This window comes from Halichoeres trimaculatus, unplaced genomic scaffold (genome assembly GCF_033239565.1).
Source record: "Halichoeres trimaculatus isolate MK-OKI-2021-1 unplaced genomic scaffold, fHalTri1.1 fHalTri1_scaffold_20, whole genome shotgun sequence".
Classification (NCBI taxonomy): Eukaryota; Metazoa; Chordata; class Actinopteri; order Labriformes; family Labridae; genus Halichoeres; species Halichoeres trimaculatus.
In genome coordinates, this window is record NW_027437198.1 from 6370164 (window position 1) to 6382590 (window position 12427).

General features: G+C 41.2%; 2 protein-coding genes across 2 annotated transcripts in view; both read left to right on the forward strand.

Moving 5' to 3' along the window:
* The first annotated feature begins 380 nt into the window (after positions 1 to 380).
* On the forward strand, positions 381 to 6888 carry uqcrc2a (ubiquinol-cytochrome c reductase core protein 2a). The gene is made up of 14 exons (XM_074696579.1): positions 381 to 511; positions 1928 to 2032; positions 2120 to 2269; positions 3276 to 3340; positions 3426 to 3482; positions 3577 to 3701; positions 3827 to 3924; positions 5026 to 5083; positions 5311 to 5406; positions 5499 to 5698; positions 5794 to 5874; positions 5985 to 6061; positions 6152 to 6305; positions 6538 to 6888. The coding sequence occupies exons 1-14, from the start codon at positions 479 to 481 to the stop codon at positions 6619 to 6621; spliced, it is 1383 nt and encodes a 460-aa protein (XP_074552680.1). The 5' UTR covers positions 381 to 478; the 3' UTR covers positions 6622 to 6888.
* Positions 6889 to 8339: 1451 nt separating this feature from the next.
* The window catches only part of mosmoa (modulator of smoothened a), a 29347-nt gene continuing 25259 nt past the window's right edge, over positions 8340 to 12427 (forward strand). The window contains exon 1 of the mRNA XM_074697639.1: positions 8340 to 9365. Within this exon, the coding sequence (XP_074553740.1) occupies positions 9260 to 9365 (106 nt within the window). The 5' untranslated portion in view covers positions 8340 to 9259. The remainder of the gene's footprint in view (positions 9366 to 12427) is intronic.

The window sequence follows — 12427 nt, forward strand, 5'->3', positions numbered from 1 at the left end:
AAACTGTAAGATTTAAAAGGGAGTTGGGAAATTAATATCAAGAAGATAATCAAACTCATGAGATAATTTAAAAGTTGTCCTAAAATGGAATTTATTTAAAAATTCTAAAAAGTTAAACTTAAGAAAAATTGCACATGACATGTTTGGTTCACATGATAAATGACATATTTTCATGCTTTTTGTTACAGAAATCTGTTTCCACTTGTTAAAAATGGTAAATGATATTTATTATGACTATCCAATACTTAACTAGCTAAATGGACTTCTACATATGATTTCCTTACAATACTCTTTAGCATTTTCTCAAGTATTTCAAGGGAGATTAATTTGACTTTAACGCTGAGTAAATCTGCTGCTTTACTTGGTGCTCATCTTGACTCTCTAAATCATCTTTGACTAATAAGTCCAGCGCAGTGCTTTGTGGGAAGTACGTCAGCCAGCCGCCATATCAGTGTGAAGGAGAGTGTCAGGAGGAGTCATGAGGGGAATCCGCTCTCTGAACAATATCCCTGTGAGTTTAATATCTTCTGTGATTATTTTGAGCTGTTTACCCGACATATAAGCTCTTCTTGGAGTTGGTTTTTAAACTGCTTCTGAAGTGAACCCGCAATAAGCTTCAGTTAGCCAGCCGGCTAGTTAGCATGCTAGGTGGCTAGCTAATTTAGGTTTGTGAAACGTTAGTGTTGAGGCTCGCTTGTCTGGGTTTAAGTATCACCTGAATCATATGCTGTGAGTTTTTTTTAATATTTATGTGGCAAGTCAGCTTGTTTTGTGCCCAACTGCTTGATGGTTTCTATTTTTACATGCGTATATTTTCCCAGCTGGATGCGAGTTGAAGGTCATCTCCGGGCTGATGTGTCTCTAATATTTAGCTCAACTTGTCTCAAAGGAAGAAACCCCTCTTCCTGTACTGTTTACGTCAGCAATCTGATTACATTTCGGATTTTTTTTACACATTGTAACGGTATCCCAAGGCTTCGTCTGCGGTACGTTTGTGGTCTCTTTGTGCCCGGGTCATTTCAGGACACTGTCGCCTTTCCTCACACTGTTTATGACAGTGAGAGTGTCATCTGTTTGATTGACCATATATAGACATGATGGACACATTTAAACCTTGTCATTATGTTAATTTACCAGAGTCTTATTCGCAGGTAATTCTTAGTTTTGATAACATTATTTCTGCTGCCAGACATGCCAGGCATGCTTAGTTGTGTATACTGCTGAAGTGTTGGTATCAGCTGATATGGGCCATGATGTCAGATACCTCATGGTAAATAGTTTAGCACTCACTGATGGCAGAAGTCAGCGCATGTGTATGTTGTCTGATATCATAACTAACTTGTAGGCCCCATGTTTTAGTTACAGCAACACAAAGTGGGAGTTTTATGACTCAAATTAGGGCTAGAATTTGCTGTTATAACAAAAAAAAAGTCAAATTAAAGCCACTGGAATGTTATATAAAAACTATATTTTTGATATTATTATAGTTTAACATTAATTTAACTGTGATTGTTGTGATTACTTCATCTGGACAACAAAATCTGTTTTGGTCTTGATTGACTGGACAGCTGAAGAGAGAAAGGGAGTAAATGGAGCAAAGGGTCATGGCTGGGAGTCCAACTAGACTACTACCTTAAGGATGACTACTTCTGCTCATGTTGCACAGTGGCTAAGCCAAAACTGTGTCTCCTGATGGATTATTTTGTTGACAAAATGCAGTATAGTTGTAACATTGCAGAGAAGTTCATAGATTTACTTTATTCTTCATGTAGCTCTTCAACTTGATTATGATGTTTGTGCCATCTGATGCTGGATCATTTTCTTACTGTAGCACTGTTAGGTCAAGTGTAAAGTGAGTACTTCAGAAGCAAAGATAAACAGTATTAGAACTCACTTATGTAATATTTGTTGTCTCCACTTCCAACAGAAACGCTGCTATGCAGCCGCCAGGAGGAGTCAAGCCCTGACTGAACCGCTCTCAGTTCGCAAGCCGACCACCCCAGCCGCACCCCTCCCTCCCCAGAATGTCCAGGTATGTGCTGCTCTCACCTCTCGTGCATACAAAGTGAAACATGAATTGGCTGCGAAAACATTCATGACGTTTTTCTTTCTGCTTCAGGTGTCCAAGCTTCCCAACGGTCTGGTGATCGCGTCCCTGGAGAATTACTCCCCCATGTCCAGCGTTGGTGTGTTTGTGAAAGCTGGAAGTCGCTATGAGACAGTGGAAAATCAGGGCGTCTCTCATGTGATGCGACTGGCAGCTAACCTGGTAATCTTTTAGAAATAGAATAGAATAGAGTAGAATAGAATAGAATAGAATAGAAAATACTTTATTTATCCCTGAGGGGAAATTCAGGAGTCACAGCAGCATTTAAAAAAACAAAAGTAAGAAAGTGTATAGAAAGTGCAAAAAGGTCCACAAGAAATAGATGACGACAGTCCGTCCACCACTCTCCAGCCCAGCCAGTCTCCACCTCCACAGGGTCCAGGACTGAGCCTCCCCAGCAGTCTGTTCAGTCTCTGTCTCCTGGATCCTGTCTGCTCACAGCAGGCGAAGTTCCTCCAATGTGACGCTGGCATCCAATGTCAGCTCCTTTAGCCACATCCGTGAACAACGCGATGCCACTTTGCCCTCCGGCAGCCCCTCTGCCGCTGGGCTAGCATGGCTAGCTAGTCCATCCCACCGAAGATAGATCCCACGTTCCCAACAACAATGGATGGAGGGACAGGTCCACGTCGTCACCTCCCAGTTCACACCCGAGAACCAGCACGTCGTCCTCACCTTCTTCTCCTTAACTCGAGGGAAATCATCAAGCCCTACACTAGTTAGCATTGACATGCTACAGGCTGCTAACAGCTAATTTCACGTGTAAACAATGCAGCCATGGATACATGTAGGATCTCCAGACAAACACAGGAGAAAAGTAGCAAAAATATCACTGAAGCCACAAAAAGTTTGGTGTCCATGACCAACAAATGAGCCACACAAAGTAATGATCCACTCCAAATACAAAGATGACGAAAAAGAGACAAAAAAAACTACAAGAAACAGACAAAGAAGAGAGAGCTGCTGCAACAGGCAGCTACTTGGGCAGCGCCTAGCAACGAACAAAAAGATAATTTTGATAATTTTATTGCATAAGCACGCTGGTACCTGCTATTACATCAGTTTTGAAAAAAAAAAAGCTTTATCATACTTTCAGTTCTATTTTTTTCCTATATTCCTCCTTTACATCCAGGACCACCTTTAACATTCTGTGTGTGTTGTTTTGTAGACCAACAAGGATGCTTCTGGCTTCAAGCTCTGCCGCAGTGTGGAGGCGCTGGGCGGCAGCATGAGGTCAGTGAGGAAACTCTTCACATGTGACTTCAAATCCCAGCATAATAACATCCCCATTGATTTAAATGTGTTGTTTTCTCTGCAGTGTGACGTCATCAAGAGAAACCACGGTCTACGCTGCAGAATGTATGAGAGATCACCTGTAAGTGCTGGAGACTTGATGTCATGATATTATAGGTGATGGTTTTTTCCCTCAGGTTGCCATGTTTGACTTAACTGTGTCTGTGTGTTTGCAGAGATTCATTAATGGAGTTTCTGGTCAGTGTAACGTCAGCTCAGGAGTTTCGGCCGTGGGAGGTGAATGATCTGACGCCTAGGGTGAAGATCGACAAGGCTCTGGCTCAGCAATGTCCTCAGATAGGTGAGTACAAAGAACAGCTTTTATCTGTATTCCAACCAAGGCAGAGTATTTGAAAAGAGAATGTCAAGAAGATCTACATGTTTGTTTCTCACTGTGCTTACAAAAAGACTTCTTTTTTTTACCAGGTGTAATCGAGAAGCTTCACGAAGCAGCATACAAAAACACCTTGTCCAACTCTCTGTACTGCCCTGATCACATGGTTGGACGCATCTCCTCAGATCAGGTATGGTGCTTCTTTTTCTTCTTTCTCCTCTGAGCAACACTGGCTACATTTACATTAAGGCTGCAGCTATCGAATATTTTAGTATTCAAGTATTCTACTGAAAATCCCATCGATTAATCGATCAATCGAGTAATCAGATAAAATACATTTTTGTTAAGTTAAAGAGCAGTTATTTTTCAAATGAAAATTTTTCTCTTTAACAAATAGAATTTTCTGATACAGCATGTCAATAAGAGCACTTGCTTTGGTAGCTCCAAAATTTGTAAACACACTTTGACACATTTTTTGTGCCTTGTACATCTCATCAGATGTTGCGGACCCAAATGGCACCCGTTTCGTAGAATAACCCATTAGTCTCCAAACTCCAGAAAAGAAGCTAGATTTGTTGCTAGTTGCTATTTTGTATAAGAGGTAGCTTAAGGGGTCTGAAAACTCTCTTAATATGGCCTCAGCTCTATTTGAAATACCACTCTTTGATCTTTTTTAAAATTAAACGATTCCTCGAGGCCGAGAAAATTACTCGAGTATTTTTTGTAATCGAGTACCTCGAATCATTCGAGGAATCGTTTCAGCTCTAATTTACATGCAGTCAATATTTTGGTTAAGTCTATATTCTGGTTTCCGGAACATTTGGAATAACCTGATTACATGAGTGGCTACGTTTCCATACAGTCATTAACCCTTTATTATTCAGAATATTAGCAATAACTGGTTGGGCATGGCCATGAAAACACCAAAAACCCTTTTTCAAAAATGGAATATGCTCATATTCCAGTTTTTTAAAACCCCAAACCCCCCCTGGGTTACTTGCATTACACTCAGATGTTGTCTGTGCGATGCTGTTTTAATCTGGATACCATGTAAACAGAAAAAACCCTGTTTGCTCTGGCATGTAAACAGGGGCATTCCTTGAATTCCATGAATGAGTGCATATTCCGGGCTTTAAAAAGGGTTATTGGTGTTTTCATGGCCGTGTGCAACCAGATTAACGAGAATATTCCAAATATGAAAGGGTTAATGACGGCATGTAAATGTAGCCACAGTGTCTTAGTCTTGTGCTGCTTCTACAAACCTGAACTCTTCCTTATCCTCTCCTTGTAGCTTCAGTCATTTGTCGAAAGCAACTTCATCACTGGCAGAATGGCTCTTGTGGGACTAGGTGAGTGTTTTGTTGTGATGTTATGAAATTTGAAGGCTTGACTGTTACTTTTGACTCTTGGATGTTAAAAAGACTGTGTGCACTTTTTGTTGAGGGCTTTTCAAGAGCCGTTTAAATTCTTCAGTTGAGAAATGCCTGTGTTAAATACTGCGTTGGCATGCCTGAGTGACGACACTTCAAGATATTACTGTAAGTTAATGCCAGTTTCCTCTGATTTATGCATTCAGGTGTAAAGCACTCTGTCCTCAGGCAGGTGGCCGAGGGACTCCTGAGCACCCGCAGTGGGGCTGGAGCTCCTGTGGCCAAGGCTGTGTACCGTGGAGGTAAAACTCCAGCTTCATACTCTTTCAGATTTATCACTGCCTCATTTGCTTGGTCCTAACCTGTGTGCCTCTATGCGTGTGTACATGTGCAGGTGAGTTGCGGATCCAGAACAACGACCAGCTGGTACACTCCCTGATTGCCAGTGAAGGCGGTGTGTCAGGTAGTGCAGAAGCTAACGCCTTTAGCGTCCTGCAGAGGATCTTGGGAGCCGGGCCACATGTAAAGAGGGGGGCCAACATCACCAGCAAACTGAGCCAGGGTATTGCTAAAGCTACCACACAGCCTTTCGATGTGAGTTTAAACTAAAAACAGAAGTCTTTTAGAATCTTTTGATCTGTAGAAAAGTTTGTTGTAACTGCTGAAAATATTTCTCCTCTGCTTTTCAGGCCACAGCTTTTAATGCCTCGTACACTGACTCTGGCCTGTTTGGCATCTATACCATTGCACAAGCTCACTCTTCAGGAGAGGTAATTCTATGATCTACTCCATTTAAGACAGATGTGCCAGTATATAGAATTTTCAAAGATGCCATAATCACCATCTCACTGAGTTTCATGCTTGTCCCTGTTCTCTTCAGGTGATCAAAGCGGCTATTGCTCAAATACAAAGTGTGGCTAAGGGAAATGTTTCAGATGCAGACGTTTCTAGAGCCAAGTGAGTGCACTGAGGAACACTGGACAACAAATCTAAAGCAGGTGTACACAGATGGTTTCTGATTTGACTGGTCCGTGTGTTTCTCTGTAGGAACCAGGTGAAAGCAGAGTACCTGATGTCTTTAGAGAGCTCTGAGAGTCTGCTTGAAGAGATCGGCACTCAGGCTCTCACCACTGCAGCATACCAGCTCCCTGACTCTGTTCTGCAGGCTGTGGATGCTGTCACCCATGATGATGTGGTCAAGGTTAGTGTCTTTTCTGCAGAGAATATTTCACTGAAGTGCAGTTTTACTTTAGTGGTGCTTCAGCGCACATTTTCAAGGACAAGCTACAACTTAAAGGGATATTTCTGAGATTTTCTGCTCCCCTCAATGTCTGGAAACACAGTAATAGTAAATAAAGCTGTAACAAAAATAACTGACTAAGCACATGATATGTGTAAGTAAAGTATTTTAATGACTCTTCTTTTCTTTACAGGCTGCAAACAAATTTATGAATGGCAAAAAGACCATGGCAGCTAGTGGATACCTCAGCAATACACCATTTTTGGATGAATTATGAGAGAAAAGAATAATAATAAAAAAATGATTTTAACATGGGCATGATGCTGTGTCTGGCTGCTTTAAAGAGGAAGAGGACCTCAAAGCCACAGCCACTTGCAACAACTCAGTCAATAGCAACAATCATTTGTAGTCTGTCCTGCCATACTTGTAAGCACCAACAGGAAGTTGGAAAACCACAATGCAATTTCTTGTGTCCATTTAACTGTATATCTATGTAAATTAAAGAAATGACCGTAATAACCGCTACTAATGGCTTCAGTTTGTGTGTTTAATGTTGTGTTTAAGAGTGTGGGGTGTCTGCTGAGGCTTCAGGTATTTTTAGCTCTGGAGAGAAATGATCCATGTCACAACCAGTAGAGGGAGCCAGAAACAAACAGTATTTTGGCTTGGTGGTGCTAAATTTAGATTACAACCACTTTTGATTTTTGAGAGTGGAATAAGCACTGTGGATTTTTTTTCACCCAAGTTAAAGTAACAATGCCAGTAAACTTAACATCAGGAATCTAAATAAGTATTTAAGCATAACCCTTTATTATTTCTATTTTGGACTTTTTCATGAGAAGCATCTTAGTGTTCTGTCTTGAGCTAATTTCAACTAGTATTGTTTGATTATCATCAATGAGATAACCATTTATTTTGCAAGCTATGTATTAACATGGGTTGCTACTATTCATGTTTGGATTAAAACAGTGGAATAATGAAGCTATATCTTGTATGTGTAAATGTAGAAGTGAACATAAACACATGGCATGGGTTAGGTTTAGTCAGCAAGTTCATTGACTGCCTTATTAACGGCCCTGACACATCTGAACACCCTACGGACCCATACAGAGTCTGAAGACTGTAATGATTTGACTGAATAACAGTGTCATGTCGTTTGTGGTTAATTTGTTTAGGGCTAAAGTTGTAAGCATGGTGTAAAAAAATGTGTTTTTAATAGTTGACTGATGAAGTTACAGGTAAACCGGGCATATAAACTAAACTAAAAGCAGGGCGACTTAGGACAACTCGGCCCCCTGTTTTGTGTACTATCGCGAGAGAAGCGCGAACACCCCCATTTCGGAACGTGAAAACAATAACTGCCTTCAGGTACTATCGGAATTATCAGAAACGTACAGTTTTGGTGATTTTGCTGATAGCAACTACCCTAATTGATCATTTATAACAATATAACAATGTTCATAGAGTGCAAAATTTAAAATATTGGTTCAAATTAGTCGTTAATTTAAAAGGGAAAACCATTTTTTGTGTATGTTTAAAAACGTTTAAATATTAATCAATAAGACCTGTAAACACGTAAGTAAAACCCTTACTACTAATAAAAATGTTTTTTTTTTTGTTTGTTTTTTTTTTTAAGGAAAATTTCCGAAACAGACGAAAGTCATTGTATGTGTATGCATGTTGCTGCTCTTTCCAAAAGAGCTCTAAACCAAATCATGCAATTCACCCCGGCGTTTTCATTTCGTTGTCATGTTATCAATTTTGATTTTGAATAATTCAATTGGTTTACATCTGATTATTCATTAGGTTATTATTATTATTATTATTATTATTATTATTATTATTTGCTGTTATCGAAGGCTGATTAGATATTTCCCCAACAAAAATATTGCAAAGTTTTTTCTCTGTTTCACGTTCAAGCTTCGAACAATTCATAATCTTGTCAATCTTGGAACTCCGAGCATCCGAGCAGCACGTGAACGCACGAACTGATTTGTGTGAGTGTGTGCGACGCTGCGTGGGGGTGTTCGCTTGATGTCATTTGGCAGAAGGGGAGGCTGAGCTCACGGTGGGCACACGGGTGGAAAGCATAACAATACCGTTATCATTTAACCGTCTACCTTTGGAGCTTCTGTCCGTCTGTTGGATTTAAAATACACGCCGTTCAGAAAAACCAATTCCACCCCACAGAAGAAGGAAGGAGCAGAAGAAGGGGAGGGAGTGAAGCTGGCTGGCTAACGGACTGAGAGGACCAGATGCTATTCCAGCGGAGAGGGGGATCGGACTCGAATAAGCAGGAGACGGTGATGGGTTCTCGTTTTCCTGACGGTTAGCCTGCTAGCGTTGGACCTTTGTTTAGAAATTCAGAATCTGCTTCGTGAAGTGAAAGGAGCTTTATTTTATCTTTCTCCACTCTCGTCTGTGTGACATTGTGTCTGAAATGCTAGCGCAGTCGCGGTCTCGGCCGTCGAGCAGCCTTTGGGCCGCAGCTCGGCACACCGAGCCCGAATCCGGAAAATAGCTAGCTAGCTCCCTGCTAGCTGCAGCTGTACCCGATGCTGCTGCTGTTGCGGCCGCCGCTTCTGCTGCTAAACGGATCAAGGAGACAACACAAGGGCCCTGGCGCTGAGTGAGCTTTTGTTTAACCGTGCTGGACTACAACGTGCTTTTGAGATGTGATGCTTTTGTTCGCCGTCGTTGAGCCTTTCGTAGCTGGAGGCTCTAACTTGCTTGACGCGAAGGAGAAGCTAACGTTGCTGCAAAATGAACAGCAGAACCACAACAGCAGGCTCCAGCTGAAGGGGGCGAGGTTAGACTGATAACAAGCCCACCTTGTTGTGTCTCTCGGGGTCACATTTTGGACAACCACCGCCACCTTTTTCTCCACGTCATTCCGCACACCATCAGCTGGCAGTATGGATAAACTGACGATCATTTCAGGGTGTCTGTTTCTGGCAGCAGATATATTTGCAATAGCCAGCATTGCAAACCCAGACTGGATCAACACTGGTGAATCAGCAGGTAAATGAAGCAGGCCATTTAAACCACCATGGCGTTTTTTTGCTCTGTGTAGAAGCAGGATTCTTTCCCTTATTCCTAAATTCAGAGTATCTCCTTTCCTACAACATGTTTCTTTGTGTGGATGGTTTAATCAGCAGCAGACCTCTTGTCCTCCAGCTGTGTTTTTGTTCAGTGCTTCTCACAGATCCTAGACTCAAAAAGCAACACTATGACAGATGGATGAACGGGAACATATTGGTGACATATTGACTACAAAGACATTTCCTAATAACTCTGATAACTCATAGGGGTAAAAAAAAAAAAAAACAGATCAGTATCATTTTTCCAGAGGGAGAAAAGAGCAAATCCTGACACTGTAAGGCAGAATCTAGCTGAAACTTGGCATTTTGGGTATTTGATCAAGATATTGATTGCCAACAGTTTTTGAAAATGAACAATGAATTATTGATTTGTGAGGGCAAAAATGCCAAACATTAGCTTGCTCCAGTGGCATAGGCATTGAGATTTGAGGCATTTCTCAATTTGAGATCACATGACCACATTTTTAATAAAACAGCATTTTTGTATGAAGTGGAAGTAATCGTTTTAAAAAGCGTTTTGTGGCATTTCTAAAATCTATCATATCTCCAGCTGAGATTTGTTGTTTTATCCTTCAAATGAAGGATAAAACGGATAAAATGGAGTATAGGAAAAGTAATATATTCATCTTGAAAGCTAACAAAAATCTCAATATTTTAAGTTTGATTTAAAGTGATACAAATTGGGTCCTATCACAAGGTTTAGGGCAGAAATTACCCCTACAGCAGTGTTTTTGTGCAGCAGAAGCCCAGGGCACACGCACCAAACACCCCCTCCCTGCTCGCCTACCGGTTTCCTCTGCACTCACATGGGGCCATTTTTTACTTGACCAAAAACACAAATAAACGGACCCCCACCGAAAAAATCTGATATCGGTCTGCATTCACGCTTTATTTAGAGAATTTTCAGCGCGTTACTTTCACACAAAAACACCGCTAAATAAGGCTCTAGTTCTCATCGTGTCGTAAAACGGCGCTACCTCCGCTGCAGAGCCACAGCTGGCTACGAGGCACGCCGCTTAGTGTATCAGTCCGCTCGTGGCGTGTTAGATATAAACAAACACAGGTAGTCTGCCAGGACGAAGAGACACTATGAGAACTAGAGCCTTATTTAGCGGTGTTTTTCTAAAATCTGTGATATGTCTGGCTGAGATTTGTTGTTTTATCCTTCAAATGAAGGAAAAGGGTGATAAAATGAAATAATGAAAAAATGATATATTTATCTGAAGAGCTAGCAGAAGTTTCAGTATTATAAGGTTTATTTAAGTGGCTTTTATCCATATGTTTCATTAAGTTTAACATGCTGGGGTTGGAAAAAAAAATAGTCTGGGCATCTTATTCCTGTAAACAAACTGATTTATGAAGTGCCTCTCTTAAAGTAACTGTGTTTTACTGCTGATGTGACATTTTAAATGATATCTGTGCGATTGATCTCATCAACCATCAGTCCAGGAACCAAATCAGCTTCCTCTTATCAGTTTCCACTGTGATTTTTCACAGAGATGTGCTGCGAGTCCTGCAATTTATTTCTGTAAGCCCTGAAAAAAAAAACACTCAGGCTATTGATAGACAGCTGCTCTTCTTTGTTCGCTCTGCAGGATGACAGCTTAGTAAGTGGGTCAGGGAGGGTCTGTTATCCACCAATACACATTGAGGCTGTATTAACAGAATAAGCAATCTGTATAAAAGTAATGATAGGATGCAAATAGAACGAGGCCGCCATCTCCAATCTAGATCTGGAGAGCAAATAAAGGACTTTTGTGTCTGAACGACTTCTCCTTCAGCTCAAAAAGTGTGTATCGACGTCCCATCAAGATGAGCACAGCTCTGCTCTACCTGCATGGACAGAGAGCTGAAGCCCTGCTATATTTGTACTGCAGTGCTGTGGTGATTGTGGGTGTTGTTGTAGCGTGGGTGTCAAACAGCGACTAACTTCCACCTCTGTCCTCACTTCCCCTCACTGTTTCCATAGCTCCCTTTGATGGGACTTCTGGAGGGTTGTACGGGACGAGTGGGGCACACATACCCCCTCTCATTTCCCCCTGATCATCTCAAGTAATGTCATTATTTCATCCAGGTTTTGGTCATTAGTGACTTTAGTGAAGTTTTCTGCTTGAACAATCAAGATATTACAGTCTGTTGACTCATCCGTTAATGTAAACAAACTGACTGATTAATAATACATGTGTTAAAATGCTAAATATAAAATAAATTTATCCTAATCGATAGTAAGAGGTCTCTCTTGTCAGTGTTCGTTAAGAATCTTATATTTTTCTGGTGATAAGTGTTAAGTTTTAAGCTTTCCAGTGCACCTCAGTTGGAAACTCATAGCTCAGTTGTAAGAACAGTGTTGGGAAGTAACGATTATTTTTCGTTACGTTACCTAACGAAACTACTTTTCTCTGTAACTTCTAATGTAACACGTTACTTTTGTCATTCTATAGTGCCGTTATAGTTCTTTTGAATTAAATAGGTGCGTTAGTTGCGTTAGTCACGTTATAATGAAGCACTCCCCGTTCCTCCTCCTCCTCTCGCATGGACGAGGAGCGGTGAGCTCTCACACAAACATGAATCTTGCTGCTGAGAAAGCGAGTGATAGTGATGATTGGTTAACACAGAGGAACTGCTAATGGTAAGCCAATCAGAAACAGAGTTGGGCGGGCCCATGCTGCTGCACACACACACACACACATGAGTATGATCAAGCGCGCACACACACAGTAAACAGACACGACAAGATGAGCAGCAGCGAGCAGACGAGTACCTCACAACCATCTACAATGGAAGGCAGCGGTGCCAGCTTTGCAGGATGGAAGTACAAACATTATTTTGAATTTGTGGAGGTAAAGGCAGACGACAAAAACATTGTTGTGAAATGCAAACTCTGCCCAGGGCAGAAACGTTTATCCACGTCGAAATCCAGCAATGCCAATCTTTTAAAGCACCTGACCAGGAAACACTCGACAAAGAAACTAGTCACGAATG